Source organism: Coloeus monedula (genome assembly GCF_965178545.1).
Source record: "Coloeus monedula genome assembly, chromosome: Z".
NCBI classification, from domain to species: domain Eukaryota; kingdom Metazoa; phylum Chordata; class Aves; order Passeriformes; family Corvidae; genus Coloeus; species Coloeus monedula.
In genome coordinates this window covers 76,006,152-76,023,254 of record NC_138822.1, presented here as the reverse complement: position 1 = coordinate 76,023,254, position 17,103 = coordinate 76,006,152, and the positions used below count along the sequence as shown (strand labels likewise).

At 52.9% G+C, this 17,103-nt stretch overlaps 1 protein-coding gene across 1 annotated transcript; it reads right to left on the bottom strand.

Moving 5' to 3' along the window:
* Nucleotides 1-156: 156 nt before the first annotated feature.
* PIGO (phosphatidylinositol glycan anchor biosynthesis class O) lies at nt 157-16,976 on the bottom strand. Its single transcript, XM_082302151.1, has 11 exons — nt 16,924-16,976; nt 16,035-16,528; nt 14,038-14,181; nt 12,832-12,955; nt 11,698-11,857; nt 10,362-10,535; nt 6,961-8,530; nt 6,255-6,458; nt 5,782-5,984; nt 4,924-4,994; nt 157-4,325 (listed from the first exon to the last, which is right to left on the bottom strand). The coding sequence occupies exons 2-11, from the start codon at nt 16,525-16,527 to the stop codon at nt 4,205-4,207; spliced, it is 3,264 nt and encodes a 1,087-aa protein (XP_082158277.1). The 5' UTR covers nt 16,528; nt 16,924-16,976; the 3' UTR covers nt 157-4,204.
* Nucleotides 16,977-17,103: the final 127 nt, after the last annotated feature.

Genomic DNA, 17,103 nt, shown 5'->3' with positions numbered 1-17,103 from the left:
CACAGAGAAGAGATCAGTGCCAAACCCTCCACTTCCCCTCAGGAGGAAGTTGTAGATGACGGTTCCCCACGAAGGAAATCCCTGACAGGCTGGGGAAAGAGATGGAAGGAGACAACACAACTCTCCTTGGCTCTCACAGTTTTATTTGCAGACATCATTTTCACAGCCACCCGGAGCCCTGTGCCACCCTCGCAAAGCAAATTTCCACTCACACCTCACCCCACTCCCGATTAATTAATTAATTACACAATTTAATAACGGAGTGACCCCTCCCTGGCTGCCTTCCTGGGTCAGTCGTGCCATACCCAGCGCTGCTGGATGCAGGACACCAATCTCAAGGACCACGACTGCCAGGTGAACCAGCACTGCCAGCTTGCCTGTTTTAGAGGAGTCTTTGAAAGTAAAAAGGCTCTGCTTGCCAGCAGAGACTTGAGCTTTGCTTCCACCTTCCAGGTGTAGCTGCTGGATGTGAATGAAAGCGTTGGCAGCCAGATATGTAGACACCCAGGAAAGTGTAGCACCATGCTGCATGCAGAGCTCCCAGGTTGCTTTCCACAACTGGGTCCATCCCCTTTTTTTTTTTCCCCATATGAGGGACTGAGGCACACAGAGGTTAATAAAAAATAAAACAACAATCTTGCTCCAAGCCACGTGGTGCACTGAGTCAGGGTTCGGGGGAGAGAGCAGTGCTCCCCAGCCCTGCTCCACACACACTGGCACTGCTGTTTCCTGAGGGGAAGGGAGGACATGCACACTGAGACTGGGACTGTGCCTTGGCATAAAAAAGCAGCCTGAAGAGTTGAGGGGAAACCAGAGAGAGATGGGACAGAGGAATGGCTGTGGGAACAGAGCTAGAGCGAGCCCTGGGCTCCTCAAAACAGTGCCATCTCTTGGGATCCATGTTAGCCCCATGGACCAGAGCTGAGGGATGCACTCAACACTCACAACCCTTCACAGTGGCTGCAGGTTTTGGTCACTGTTTTCTAGGCAGCAAAAAAGAGACACAACTGAATTCTTGTTCTGTGCCAGGACCACGGGACACACCATGGGCGTGAGCCAGGAAAGTTTCCCAATGGCTCTCCCCAAAAAACACATGCACATTTGCTAAGCCCAAAGCGCAGAAAGATTGTGGAGTGCAGGATGGAAACTGCTCAGCTGAGCACTCTGTCCACTGTCACACTCAACGAGGGACACAGGGACCAGAAATAAACCACTTGGAATAACTTGTCCAGGAGAGACAAGTGGGGCCCTACAACAACCTCTCTGGAGGGATGTGGGGAAAAACCTACTCCCCAGCACACCAGATTTCCCAAAGAGGCTTGGTTTGGACCAGGAGGCAATCCCCTCTTGGGGTTTTAAATCAGCAAGCAGCCCTGTCTGCTCTAGCATCAGCAGCATGATCTGCTTCCAAGGCCACCAAGCCCTGGACTGGAATTAACTCTCTAATCCCCGGCATGCTCAGGAGAATGGCAGCCAAACAATCAGCTTGAGGGCAGCTGAGGAAGGCTGACAAAGGCTAAAACAGTCAGTGAAAAGAAGCAAGAGCATCTCCAGTCCGTGGAAAACTCATCTTCATGAATCTGAAATCTTTGGTGTAGCAGCCAGTCTGCCGTGTCCGAGCAGCCAGCACTCCGTGGCATCTCTGCAGTGACAAGAATGTACTTGCAGCTCCTCTACTGCAAGTTTTGTTTAGTCTCTGGCGAGATAAGTGTGTGTCCTTTGATGACGCTACAGCTCTGCTGTTCCCTCTGCTCTCCCTGGTCTCCTGGGACCATGAGCCCACACACAACAGAGGGGTGACATGGAGGGGTGAGGAGAGGATGCCCAAGCCCCTTGTGAGTGCTCCAACCATGAACAGCGAGCATGGGAAGGCTCAGCTGCACTGGAGTGACCAGTGAAAGAGGAACCAGTCCCAGAGATGGAAGCCAAGGGGCCTGGATGGCAGCTGTGGGGATGTCAGGAGTCAGTCCTACACTATCAGTGACCACAGGGACTTCTGCCAGCAGAAATACAGTCAGGCAGAAAGTTCCTGACCAGGTTATGAGGTTACAACAAGACCTATCTGAGCTCCAGCCTCGGGGTTTAGCAACGTGTGCTATCCAGATTAACATCACATTAAATGAAAATTTACTGGGTATCTGCTACCTCCACCCTCTTCCTCCTCCCTGTATTGATGCACCCCTCATTCCTCCAGAAGCATTATGGCCACCAGGGAGTCAGCTTTCAGCAAATAACCTATTTTTAAGGGTGTGACTGCCTAAGCCCATTTTATTTGTGGGCTGATGCATTCCTGTAGCTTCCAGCTTCCCCCACTGTTTGCTGCTGCCCTTTCCTTGTCCTAGCACTGGTGTTATGCATCCAGGCAGTGAGGCAGGCCAGGGTGTGATGCCAGCTACAAACCAGTCCCTGGTTGTGTCAGGTGAAACTGAGCAGGACCACAGAGCAGAGGAGATGAGAGGCTGAGGTAGCACAGCACAGCCAGCAGCTCAAGACCAGGCCAGGCAATGAAAACCTAATATTAGAACAGTTTTAGTCTCCTTAGAATTGCATCCTATCACCTGAGCAGGCATTTTGCAGGGGTAAAATACAAAATTCCACTTGCCCTCAAGAGCCAGAGCAACTGAGCACTTGGGAAAAATGCCAAGAAATGAAATAATGAGAGAGGTGACACGACATTTTCCCTGGGATTCTGCAGGGCAGAGGAGAGGAAGAGCCTGGAGTTATGCTAACAGTCTGCAGTAAGGAACTCAAACAAGGGCAGTCATGGTGCATGAGTTAAAAATTAATGGGATTGCAGAAATCCCAGGCAAGCAGTCCTTGGCTCTATCCAGAGAGGAAAGAGACAAAAGGTTTCATAGCACCAAGTAATGCCACACAGTGGTTCAGGGCAGTAATGAATCCCAGCTCAAATGAAACTGCAGGAGGAACTGAGCTGGGATGTGGCCAGGCACCATGGTCACCATCCTCTACTTCTGCCCATAAAGAAAGAAACACCATGTCTCCTGACAGTGAGCAGTCAAGGGCATGTTTGGCATAGCTCACTTGTGGCATGAAGTCTAACAGAGAATGACAAGGCCAACAGGGAGACAAGCACCAAACATGGGATCATGGATGTGATTGACTGCCATCTGGTCCATAGCACCCAGCACATACACAGGCACCAGTGAGTTAAACCATCTCCCAAAAGAACTGGTGCCTTCTCAAGGCTTTCAAGTAGCTGTTCCCAGGCTGGAGCTCACACCAAGGCTACTCCTGCAGCTGGGACAGCTACTCCAGGTTCCCCTTTCCTGCTGGCCAGGCCCAGTATGGGTGAGTCCATGTTCTGTCACTGCATCCTCCTGCATCTTAACTGTTCACAGTCAACTGCCAGCATCCAGCAGCACATACTCAGGGAGAGATCAGGAGCCTTGGCTGCTACCACCCAGCCCACAGGGACCCTGACAGGATAAGAACAGAAGTGGAGAGTTTCTTGGTCATGGACACAGTTGCCCCTGCGACCACTGCCCCAAGCTAAGCCTGCTGTACAAGGCAGCCCAGAGTGCTCCCCACTGCACTTCACAGGGCTGAGGAGAACTAGGAAAATGGGATTGAGTGTAGGGCAAGAGAGGCCTCACTACAGAGCAACTGACTGACTTTACAGAGGAGTAGCTGCCACCAAGGCTCCAGGAACCATCTGCATGGAACCATGCACAGTGTGATTCCTGCATGAAAACCAAGCACATGAAAACAAGTGGTAGCTGTGGGACATTCCCTCCCCTTCCAACCTCCTCTCCCCTCCTCAGCAGGTCCCATTCCATGAGTCACTGTCTTTGCACAGTCAAGGTGACACCCTGCTGGCCACTGAAGCCTACCAGCTGCACATTGCAACAGTTGTCAGGACAGTAGCAGCAAGACCCCCGCTGGTGTTTCACCAGAGCAGCACTTCAGCACTCTTGGGCTCCTGCAGCAGAGTCCAGCTGCTGCCAGCAAAGGCCCAGCGAGAGCTCTGACCTCCTCCCCTGCTGAGAAACACCATCCCCATGAGCAAGAACAGTTGGCTCCTGTCCTTTTGTTCAGCACAGAGGCAGGGAGCCGGGGATAATCCCTGACTGCTGTGGCAGGCACTCGTTGCTGGCGGCTCATGTATCCCTCCCAACCCGAGGGAGGCAAGGAGACAGCCGCAGCCTGGGCCGACGAGCAGGTCAGGCTCCCCTCATCTCCAAGGCTACCTGAGCCGAAGCTGGCTGAACCAGGTGCTGACAGCACAGTCCACACGCATCACCAGCGAGATCCCCAGCAAGAGGCAGATGCTGCTCACCACGAAGCCCAGCGACTCAAAGAGGAATCTGCAGGCACAACAGAGGCAGTTAAGGATACAACAGCCAGCATCACTACAAAGACAGGCTGCTACCCTCCAGCTGACTGATTTTCCTGACAATGAGAGGCTGGTACCATCTCACATCCTAAAACCTGAATTACAATCACTCCCCAGCAGTTGCTGCCTAAAACCTGTAAGCCAAGTGCTCCTCTGGTTCAAAGGCTGCTCAGGACCTGTTGATTCAGGTGGGATTTTGAATCCCTCAGAGGCTGAGGCCACCCCTCGCACCAGCTAATTCAAAGGTTTGCTGGTTCAGCATTTCTGGGTTTATCACTTCTGGTCTGGTATCCTTACCTTTGGCTCTCTGACCTACAATATTCTCAGCTTCCAGTTGGGCTCTGTTTGTCCTTGGAAATTAAGATGAGGAGAAATTTCTAGGCTCTAGCTTAAGTCTAGCTTCTGAATTTCAAGCAGGAATTAGTTAGGGACATTCCTACAACCACTACTAGGTAATGAGTCAGAAGATCAATCACAGGGTCTCTTCCAACATTACTGTCTGTAAACTCTAGTCAAGATATCAGGGATTTAAGTCCTAATCCAGCATCAGAGCAACTCCTGGGACTTACTTTGGGGCAAAGACCTTCCAGACCATGAGGTGTCTCCTGAGGATCATAGCTGCACAAACACAGGCCAGAAGCTGCGGGGAAGATCAGGAAAAACAAGTTACAGGTGACTCTGGAGAGACCTCCTGGGGACTAGGTTCACATCTGAAGGTGGTACTAAACTGCACATGCCTGAGAGGCTGGCATGGCACACACCAGGAATGAGCATTCTAAAGAGGACTCCATTCCATGATGTCCTCAAGTCAGGAAACACAAGCAGCTGGGGGTATGTGCAGGCCCTCCCGAGGCCAGGCTAGGGCAGCACAGAGGAGGGCTCACATTGTTACTAACCTGACCTGCTATTTCACTGAGAGGGGCACTCCTGCTCTCCTGCTGCAGGGCTTGCTCCCCTCCCCTGCACTGTCTCTGGTCGGACCACATGGGAGAATGATTTGAAGGGATAAATCCCAGAAAGCTATTCACTTCTCTCACAGGATTAAAGTTTCTGGTGTTTAGCTCCCTATATCATCACAGCACATACGAAAGCCAGAGCTGGTGTGAGACAGGAATGGTAAGGAAGACAGGGAGTAGGATCACAACCATGCAGCTCCTGAACAAGACATTACCACTCTGGGCATATGGGTGTGAAAAGTGTCCTAATCCGTACGGCAGCTTCCATGCTGGAGCCCTTCCCAAAGCACATAGCAAGTGGCATGGCTGAAAAGGGACCTGCTCTTCCACCTGCAACCAGACACATCACCCCCCCCACCTGTCTGTGTCCTGGCTGACCCCTTTCTCTCATCAGAGTGCTCCACAGTTCTCACAGCACACCAATTTCCTCCTAGACAGCCTTTCCCACAGGTACCCTGCCTCTGCCCGTACCTGTGCCCCAAGAACAAAGAGGTACTTCAATCCCAGCCGTAACAGAGCAGTGGAGAACTTCTCCGGAGACTCCCGCAGCCTCATCTCCATCATGCGCTCCTCCACCTCCTGCAGCTCCTCCCGGGACTCCTTCTTGGGCTTCTTCCTCTGTGAGTTGGTCATCTCACACACAAAGGGCCACAGCAGGAGCAGCGGGCAGCCAACTACCTCAAGGACAAAGGCACATGAAGTTACTGGAGCCCAGGAGGTGAGGAGGAGTCTAGGCTCTGCCATCCGGCCGTGGATGTGCAGGAAGCATACACCTCAGCTCCAGGGCAGGCTGCTGTGGTGCCACAAGGGGAACAGTGAGGATGCTGCTGCTCAGCTGGTGCTGGAGCCTTTATCACCTCATGCTCAGCTGCAGAGTCCCAGACAAGGCGCTGCAGTGAGCTGTGTCTGCTCAGGCTCCACAGCCCAGGAAGAAATTGATTTACCTGCAAAGAGGATATGGGAGGCGAAGGTGTTGGCGCCCACCAGGACAGCAGGCAGGAGGTTCGTGCTGTGGTCAAGGTGGAAGCCGACAAAGGCTGCATTCCAGTGGATGGCTGGGAAGATGGGCTGGTGGCCTGTGGAATAGAAGAACTGGGAAGCAGCAAGGAGCCAGGAGATGACTGCATACCAGGGCACTGAAAATGGCTCTGAGAGATAAAGACAAAAGGAGAGGCAGGGGGTGGGGATATCAGCATGAAGGAACAAGACAGATCCATGGTCCAAAAAAGCCTATTGACCTTTTTTTCCAGGTTTCCCTTCCATGTTGGCTCTTTTAAGATAGAGGAAACAGTCCAGCTCCCCCCACAGATACAGCAAGGAGCTGGCATCCCCTCTGCTGGTGCCAGTAGCCCCGCCACTGGACTCTGTCAGCACCTGAGAGGTTTGGTGACTATTCATACCCCGGGCAGAAGAGGTAGGTGTAGAGCTCCTTTCTTTGACCCAAGACACTCCTCCTCCACCCACAACACATTCAAATCTAGAGCATTTAGGCAGCTCTAAAAAAGCTAAGAGTATCCTGAGGATCAGTGCATTGGTATTTCCCAAGACTAGAAACTGGACCCTGCTTCTCCCACTGGAATTACGGCAAGGTCACTGCAGGTGAGGCCCAGATCACACATCCAGTGGTTGCTCTATTGAGCCCGGACTCACCAGCATCTCCAGCAAGGCCTCTGGCACACGTGTGGATGTGCAGCAGCACGAAGGCCTCCACAAAGAGGAGCAGGAAGGCGAAGCTCAGCCGCTCACTGTGCAGAAGCATCAAGAGGAAGCCCAGGAGGGTGAGGGCTATGACCAGGGCTGCTGAGTACACGCTGCCCAGCCCATACGCTGCAACAGTGGCCCTGCAGCTACCCCGCTCCAGCCGGCTCCTCTGAGACTCCTGCATCCTCTTGTAGATCTGAGGGATGACATGGCGGAAGTCAACTTCGGAGCTGGGAACCCCCAGGTAGGGAGTGACGATGGATCCTTCCAACTCCCGTGTGTCCTTTGCAAACACTGTCATGGGATTGCACAGCAGGAGCAGCAGTCCCACAGATGCTAGTCCATAGACAGCCCGGGGAAAGACAACGACTGCCACCTGCACCAGCTCCTGCAGTTTGCCAAGAGAGTCATCAGCACTGGAGGCAACAGCCCAGTAGCAGGCAATGCAGAGGACCACCAGTGGGAAACCCCAGCGCACGAAGAGCACGAGGGGGTCCGAGCTGTTCAGGTTGCCGTAGTGCCTCAGCCAGCTCTGCACTGCGTACACCAGCCCAGCCAGCAAGGCCACGCACAGGAGGTAGAAGAGGTTCTTGGCCCGTGTGTTTCTCAGGCTGGCAAGCGGGGAGAGGAAAACAGAGGGCCGGCACTGAGGAATTTCTTCGCGGCACTGGTGGAAGAAACTGGAGAGGCGCACACAGACCAGGAGCATGGCCACGAGGCACAGCAGGTACCAGATCTCTCTCCGGTAAGAAGAAAAGCCAAGGAGCTGCTGCTTGGGACTTTCTGGCACAGTCAGGCGACCATCCCAGTGGAGCTTCCCTACTAACAACATCACCAGCGAGGCCAGCAGGAACGGGGCCACCCGTGCCTCAGCCACAACAAAGCTGTCAGAAAACATAGCTCCGCAGCGGAAGAACAGAATGCCCATGGGGAAGGCCAGCCCCAGCCATGCTCGCAGCCTCTGCCTCAGGCCACTGCTGGCCAAGGGCGGCTGACTGCCTGCCAAACAGGCTCTCTTGGGATGCTGGCCCCACCAGTGCCAGAAAAAACCCAGCTGAGAAGCAGCGGCTGCCCATGACGACACCAGGAGCAGATCCAGCCCCTTCTGGGTGAAAACGTGGGCCAGCCCAAGCAGAGCCCCCACAAGGACCCAGGGCAGCGGGTACAGGAGGCAGCTGCGACAGAAAGAGTGCGAGGACGTGGCAAGCTCTGACACCATGTAGCAGAGCAAGCAGGAGGAGGCAATAAGAATGCAGCCCCCCACCATACGCAGGGGGTGGAAGCGGGCCCAGGACTGGGTGCACACAGCCCGTGCCTCCCGTAAGTAGCGCTGGAAGCGACCGATGAGGCTTCCCAGCCTGGATTCCAGCTCTGCAGGCACCACTGTCGTCCCCTGCACCTGGGCCAGCAGCTGTGTGTGCTCCTCCACAGCACTGGAGAAGAGCTCCTGCAGGTGCTGGAGCTGCTCTGCTGGCAGGTCCTGAGCCACCAGCGAGTAGGACTGCAGGAAGCGATTCACCTGCAGGAGAGGGGACAAGGGATCAGACAGCAGCACAGGGAACACTGGGAATGGGAGTCACTACTTTACACTGCCCTTTCAGAATGGAAACAACCCCAATCTACCAAGTCGTGCTAGGGCAGACCTGTCCCCAGCCACATCACCCAAGGCTGGTCACACAAATCCAGGATGTCCCCATCAGAAAATTCAATCCCTCTGGCCAAGTGACATCCCTCTCAAGTGATCCATCCATCCTGACAGTCACAGTGATTCCTGCAGCTACACCTCTGGTAATGCTGTGCATCAGTACGGGCTTTTATAGAGTCTTTGGCAGCAATAAGGCAAATGTCCTCCAGAAGTCCAAGTCATTTCTATTAATGACTTGTTAATCTGCACCCCATTTTGAGTTTATAGTTTTGTCTGAGGAAAAACATCAAATTAAAAAGCTCACAGTGGGTCAAACCAAGCTGCTTCCCTTTATTCAATACTAGCACATTAATAGACTGCACCATAGGTTAAGGAAAGATCATTCCTTTTGCTTTCTGCTTCAAGAGGACATTAACAGAGGCAGCTACAATCCTGAAGTCATAAAAGAAGTCTTACAGGGGCATTAGCAGGGCAGAGCACCTGCACATACATCCATCTGCTTAGCAGGGTAGATCTGCTCCAGTCCTGAAATGCACCCGTAACTTCACACACCTTCCATCTGCCTCAGAGCAGTCAGAATCAGTCTGGCTCTGCCCATGGCTGGCAAACACATCCATTGGCTCTCTCATGGGCCCCCCTGGAATGCCACAGCTTCTTCAACACCACTGTTATCAAGCCAGAAACCTCCTCAAACAATGAATGCAAATATTTAAACAGGTATGACTGGATAACACTAATTCCTAACAGATGATGATTGATATCCTCAGTGATTAATGCACACTAACATACAGTATGATCTTTAAATGTCACTGGACTCTGCTGCTCTGTGAATACAGAGCTGAATATTTCTGTCTTCCCATCAGCAGTGATTCTCTCCAGCTCCTCACTGGCTTGCACCAGTGCTGTCCAACTGGCACTCCAAGGAGCTGGTTGGGCACTGGAGGAGTTATTCCTGTGCTGCCAGCAATGCAGAGTCCCTCAAAGGCAAACTGGCCCTTAGCTGAGATACATGCCTTGCAATGTGTGGCAAATCTGGCTCTGTAGCATGACCAGAGCCACAACAGATGGCCCTCACATCACTCATAGAGTCTCTCACTTAGCCTGCTACATTGCCTAGGCTTCTTTTATAGCTGGTGTAGAGACTCTCATTTAAATTTTGTCATTCTGCTGCTGGGCTTCTGTTGCACTTTGTACAAATTGCTCCTTCAGTATCCTACTTTAGTATTACCTGTTACATAGTTATTTCTTTTATTTAGTCCTTCACTACTGTTTTCCTTCTTTCACTAATCTAGAATAGCCTTTTGTTAACACTGTTTCTCCTTCAAAACTGAAGCAGGATCAAAACCTCCACTTTTACTCTCAATCCCCAATCATGAGACTTGCCTCTAGTCATCTTCAGACCTGAGGAACCAGTGTCCCCTATTACCTAATCCACTTCTGACCATCTAGATCCAACCCTCCTCCACCTTCCCAGACAGTATTTTTCATACCACAGCACTAAACAGGTGGCTCTCATTTCTCTTTGGGGAAAATGAGGCTGTCTTTTACTGGAGCAAACACTGCAAGGACGTAATGCTTCAAAATAAGTTCCCCATGAAGATAACAGCATGTCATCACCCCACCTCCACCTAACGGAAGAGGTTTGCAGTTAAAAACCCATTCCTTCTCCTTTCTAGTTCAATAGGAGGCCTACCACAGCCCATACCTGCTTGGCATTGATGTGATAGACCGAGAGCTGCTGCAAGGCTGCAGACACAGTGTCACCATCCCCAGAGAACAGCTCGGCCATCACCTCCCCAATGTTACTGTAGGGGATGGGTACACCCAGCAGCAAGGCCATAGTGGGCACCAGGTTCACTTGGGGAATGGTCTCAGGCTCCTGCAGAGACAGGGGAGGAATCAGAAATTCAGAGAGAACACAGCAACGCAGCTTTTCACTCATGTGAAAGGGCAGTGGGGAAGACATCCCCATCCAAAGGTGAATCCAGGCAGAAGCACAGCTCTGCTCCCCCCAAGGGTCCTGTGATGGGAAACATGCCTGCTGGGAACTGCAGGTTGATGGGGAAGGTGCTGTCTAACAGCTCATCTGGCCCCACACAAGCACCCCTGACAGCTGTAGTGGCCTGAACCTGAGTTCCAAACACTTCAGTCCTCCACATCCTGTGTCAGCCCTTCCACTGTTCTCTCAGGACATGGTGACAAACTCCCCATTCCTCTCACTCAAGGTGAAAAGGCTGGAAAGCAGTGCCACAGAAAGGGACCTGGAGGTCCTGGCTGATGGCAAGTGACTGTGAGTCAGCAGTGCCCTGGCAACCAGGAGGGCCAACCCTGTCCTGGGGGCATCAGGCCCAGCATCGCCAGCCGGGCAAGGGAGGGGATTGTCCCACTCTGCTCTGTGCTGGGGCAGCCTCACCTCAAGTGCTGGGGGCAATTTTGGGTGCCACAATATAAGAAAGACATTAAGCTATTAGGGACCATCCAAATGACAGCCAGGAGGCTGATGAAGGGTCTGGAGGGGAAGCTGTGTGAGGAGTGCCTGAGGTCACTCGGTCTGTTCAGCCTGGAGGAGACTGAGGGGAGACCTCACTGTGGCCTTCAACGTCCTAACAAGGGGAAGAAGAGGGTCAGGCACTGATCTCTTCTCTGTGGTGACCAGTGACAGGACCTGAGGGAATGGCTTGAAGTTGTGTCAGGAGAGATTTAGGCTGGATAGTAGGAAAAGGTTCTTCACCCAGAGGATGGTTGGGCACTGAACAGGCTCCCCAGGGCAGTGGTCACTGCACCAGCCTGACAGAGTTCAAGAAGTGTTTGGACAATGCTCTCAGGAATACAGCGTGACCCTTGAGGTGGCCTGTGCAGGGCCAGGAGTCAGACTTCATGATCCTAATGGATCCCTTCCAACTCAGCTCATTCTATGATTCTACGACAGACTGATCATCCCTCCCAGTCTAAACAATCCCTGTCACTCTCTGTAATCCCAGGATGCAGTTTTCAGCCTGGATACCACCTCGGGCAGTGATAGCTAGGAGTCAGCTTCTCACCTCTGGAGGGCCACTGCCAAACAGGGGTGTCCTGCTGTACACAAACAGTGCTGCATTGACTTCCTTCTCGCTGTCGCCACCATGGTCTCCAGTTTCTGTCATGCCATGGTCCCCAGCCACCAGAAGAAGAGTGTCATTCCCCACATGATCCACCAAGGACCTGTCATCGAGATAAGGAAGGTCAACTTCTCCCTGGACAAGGGCTCAACTAGCCTAGGTGGGAGGGGACATCTGCCAGCACCACAGAGGTGAACCCCACAAAAAGGTGTGAGCAAAACTAAATGCTGATGCAGAACTGTAACAAGCTAGGGACCAGGGTGTTTTAAATTGGTGATTTAAAGCCGAACTGAAAATCCAGAGTCCTAAGACAGAGTGGACTGATCTTGCTTGGGTCCCCACTGAACAGTGCCTTCAGGGGTCTTGACAAAACACAATTCAGAAGAAATGCTCCTGACAATAGCCAAATTTTAGGCTGCCTCTATTTGGGTCATGTATCATGTTGCGTGAGCCATCTCCCACTTCAAACGAAAAAAGGAGGGATTAGTCCCTGAAGGATGCTGTAAGTATGACACAATATAGACTGTGCTCTCAGATACAGCAGGGCAAGTTACCAACTCCTTCTAGCAGCAAAACTTAGAGCACTCCTAAGAATCAAAAGCTGCAGCATTTTGGGCTGATACAGATCTGCATGACTGAAATTTCTGGATCCAATCCTGCCCTCTGGCTCAAAGGTGCAACTCATGGGTCTGTGTGGTAAATGCAGTATTCATTCCCTAGACAGGGTCCTCCATCTGCTTCTCAAACATTAGCCAGACCTTAGTGGGACAATCTCCATGTTAAAGATGGAAAGAGTGAGGCTCAGTTGTATTCCAGCTGCACTATCGTCTCATGATTTGGTAGAGAACCAAGGCTCTGAGACCTGAAGGCAGCCTTACCTCTGAAACCAAACCTCTCAACACGCATCTCTGCGAGCAACACTGCCTATAGCTGGGGTTCCAGCTGGCCAAAGCTGTTTTCCATGTTAACAGGCTCAGTAAGGCATCCCATGTTGCCCTCAGTGTCTCTAAGTTCCCCAGGAAGATCCCAGCAGTCTGGCTGAAGTAAGAGGCCAGTTAGCAACCCCACCCTAATCACCTGAGCATCTCATTCATCTGGGTGAGCTTCTTTGCCATCTCGGGATGGTCAGGTCCATGTTTGTGCCCACAGTGGTCGACGCCAAGGAAGTGAGCAATCAGCACATCCCATTCACCACTGTCCACTGTGGAACAAAAGCAAACTTATCACACACCAGGCTGGAATTCTAAGCCTGGATCTTCCTACCAGAACTTCCTGGTTGCCCCTGGACACTACTGTTTCTTCCCTTCCTGCCACTGTCACTGCCAGCTCCCAAGGAAATCAATGCAGGTTTTAAGTGAGGCACACTCTTGGCCACGGGTTCCTGGGTGTAATGGCACAGGAATCTCAAAGCCTAGCAAGCATCCCTAGTTTTTTCTCACCACTCCTCAGGAAGGAAACAGTACAATGTCACCCAAGTCATCCTAAACTTACCTCAAAACTGCCACAAACCGAGCTAAAACAAAGGTATGCTCAGAAAAAGGAGAACCCAGAACTCCCATCTTTCCCTGAAGATATTTTAGGTTGGACCCATCAATGTGCCCCTGTGCATCCCATCCAGGACAAGGGCATGACACACCAACACAGTCCCTAGTTAGGAAGTTACTCTGGCCTCTCCCCACTGCTTCAGGGCTTTGACACATGAAAACCAACATATTTGAAGTTAAATTATGAACTGCAGCTCTCACACAAGGCACACTTAGATTCACATACAGAAAAATGAAAGAACATTTCCCTTAGTCCCAGTACCTCAGGGAGGTGGAAATCACCTAAAATTCTCAAACAATCTCATGCTTCATCTTCTTCCCATGACTAGGAAGCACCAATGCTTTGCTCAGAGCAGTGCTGTGTCTCAGCCTCCTAACTTGTGTTTTTCCCAGAGCACTGTGTGCCTGCCTGGGCAGCCACATGTCAAAGCTAAGCTGCTCCTCTGTCTCCAGCCTGCCAGGGTATTTTGTAAGACAGAGGTAGAAGTCTAACCTGATCCCAACAACCTGAACTCTGTCCCAGACAGAGGAATGGTATCTACAGAAATGGTCTGTGGACTCCAAGAACTGGCTTATCCGTGGAAATCCAGCTAGAGCACTGTAATCCTTGGGCAACAGCATATAACTGGCGAGTGCTGCTCTGCAACAGAAAAAAAGCCTTCAGCCCTACCTCAAATTTGCAGTTGGACTCCCACATTAGGCCAGTGTTTATCCATGCCCTGGTGAAAGAGCTGCTTACCAGTTGGATAGAGATGCTGCAGGATCCCATCATCCACAGTGTGAAGATCCTTTACGTTAAAAGAAGGGAAGAAATACGAGCGGAAAAACTTCTTTGGGAAGAGTCCTTCCCATGTGTCATCACCCATGAAGACCACTCTCCTTCCTGAGCCAGACAGAAAGGAACCAATGAGAGATGGAGACCTCCTGAGTCGTGCTGTTACCACAACAATCCCAAGAGCCTGGACAGACCCAGGTCAGGGTCTGGAGCAATGGCTCCTCTCCAACCCACACTCAAAACTGACCTAAAATTAAAACGACCATCTGACTGCAAATGACTTTGAATACAGGGAGGGACCAGCCCTGTCTTTAAGCCCTTGAGTGCTCCCCCTGCCCAAATCCACCTGCACAACCTCACAACTTATCACTGACCTGTCACGTCACCCTGCAGACTCTTGGGCCACCACAACACAGGTGGCTGCAGGGGGTGCAGCACAAACCAGACAAACCCTCACCAGAGGCCTGTGACCCCACTGCAAAATGCAAGGCAGCAGGTGATAGAGTAGAAGACACGAGTCCTGAGCTCTGGCTTTTAAACACAATGGTGATGGTGTTTCAGATGTGGAAAAGAGAAGGCAAAAGCACTGATGCTTCCCTCCGCCCTTGCTCTGCTTGCTCTGCCTGCCATCAGCCAGCTGTGTTTCCACAGGGCCTCTTCAGCTTGGGAGCAGGAACCCTTCCTCTAAGGCTGCTGCTCTGGCACTGGATCTACTGCTGCATTTTGCCTCAGATGATCTACTGCATTTGCCCACCTTGCTCACACAAAGTCATGTTGCCTTAGTCCAGTCTGAGCCTTGGGAGGAAGTCTCTCTGGGTAACAACCCACTGTGGCCTGTCCTGTTCCCTCTACTCCATTATCCCACCATAACAAGACCTTTACAGCTGCACTAAGCACCCCCCAGCAGCACCAAACTACAATGAAAATGGGATGAGGTCACTGCCTCACAGGTGCAGGCAGCTGTCCAGGCAGGCTGGCTGCCTGAGGGACACCCCCATGGCACACCTGACACCACCTGGCACACGTGGCTCCTCCCCCATCATGCGCCCGAATGCCCTTGGCTTCCTGCAGGCATTCCTGGGGGTGACCTTGGGACAAGCACCACCAGTGCAGCCACTTTCACCTGCTTTCTCGTCATCTTTGAAGATGATGACGATGAAGCCATAGTCACAGCTACTTCTCACTCGAAGCACAAGCTGGAGACACCCTGTCTGCATGACAACTCTGCCTTAGGTAACTGTCACTAAGCAGGGCAAAACAATTAGCTCACAGGGTGGAGCTGTTGTAAGCAGTGCCCTTCCCAGGGAGAAGGGAATCAAGGTTTTGAATACAGGTTAAACTGAGCAGAGGTTTGCATGCTGCCCTGCCCACACAGAGTCACAGAATCATAGAACGTTAAGAGGTTAGAAGGGATCCCGCACTGGACCAGGTTTCTCAGAGCCCCCTTCAACCTGGCTTTAAACACTGCCAGGGATGGCATCCACAACCTCCCTGGGGATGCTGTTTCAGTGTCTCACCACCCTCATAGTAAAGAATTTCTTCTTAATATCTAATCTAAATCTCTCCTCTGACAATTAGTACCCATTACTCCTCATTCTATCACTACAGTTCCTGATGAAGAATCCCTTTCCAGCTTCTCTGTAGGCCCCCATTCAGGTACTGGAAGGCTGCTACGAGGTCTCCACACAACGTTCTCTTCTCCAGGCTGAATAGCCCCTGTCACAGAATCACCAAGGTTGAAAGAGACCTTCAAAACTATCCAATCCAATCATCCACTTACCACTATAAACCCTAAACCACTAAACCACATCACCCAGCATGAAATCTGGAAGCCTCTTAAGCACCTCCAGGGATGGTGACTCCACCATCTCCCTGGGCAACCTACTCCTATGCCTGTGAAAATTTTTTTTTTCGTATCTAGCCTGAAACACCCCTGCCTGAGGTTAAAGCCAGGAACCCACCGTTCTGCACCAGCTGTGCCAGCAGGTTGTCCTCCTGGATGGCGTAGGAGGCAAAGTTGCTGCCCACATCGATGAAGGTGGGCAGCGAGCCAGTGGTGAGGCCCTTGATGCGCTGCATGGTGGCCGTGGGGGGGTCAGCTCGGAAGCGGTAGAGCCGGGCATGGCGGGGCTGGGAGGTGGCCAGCTGGTGCAGGACACTCAGCTTGTTCTCGTAGGGCAGTGGACTGGTCTTGGCGGGGTCAAAGCGGGCGAACTCAAAATGGAGGGCATCGATGATGATGAGCACGGCCTTGGAAAAGCGTTGTGGTGCCCAGCAGGAGCCCGGCGGGAGGCTCTGCCTCTCCCAAGGTGGAGGCACGAGTGGGTCTGCACAGGAACTGCTGCTGGCAAGCTCGATCCGGCTTAGCAGGAAGCCGCTCATGAAGAGCCCGATACCAGCAAAAAAGAGAAAGCAAACCCAGGCCAAGAAGAGCACCACTGGCCACCGCTGCATCCTGGAGGGAAGGACAGGCAGGCTCAGCCCCCGCGGCTCTACCTGGGCCGGTACCACTCCCTACGAGCACCCACCCCCGGCCCAACAGCTCGCACACGCACCTGTCCCGCAGCAGCCCCCACCAGCCTGATCTGCCTTGGTCCCACTCCGCGTCCTCGCAACTGCCCCACGCACCTCCTTGCATCCCCTCCTGAGCGGGAGCCGAGCCCTGCTCCCTCCCGACTGCCCAGCGCTGCCCAGAGCCTTTTCGGCACCCCCATCCCCTTCCCGACACCGCCATCCCCCTTCACGCACCCCCAGCCCCTCCCCTGCACCCCCGACTCCCGGTCCGCCACCTCCCGCCCGCGCCACCCTTGTGTGCCCCGAGCCCCAGACTCCCCTCCGGCCCTCACAGACCCTTTTTTCTCCCCGGGGCTCCGCTCCCGTTCTGTCCCACCTGCGGCTCCGGGCGCCCCTCGTCCCCGGAAGCGCCGCGCGTGGCGCCGACCGCGCTAGAGCGGCACCGCGGGGAGCAGCGCGGGGCGGCGGCGCCCTCTGGCGGCCGGGAGGCCCCCGCGCACCTCCCTTCACTGAGGC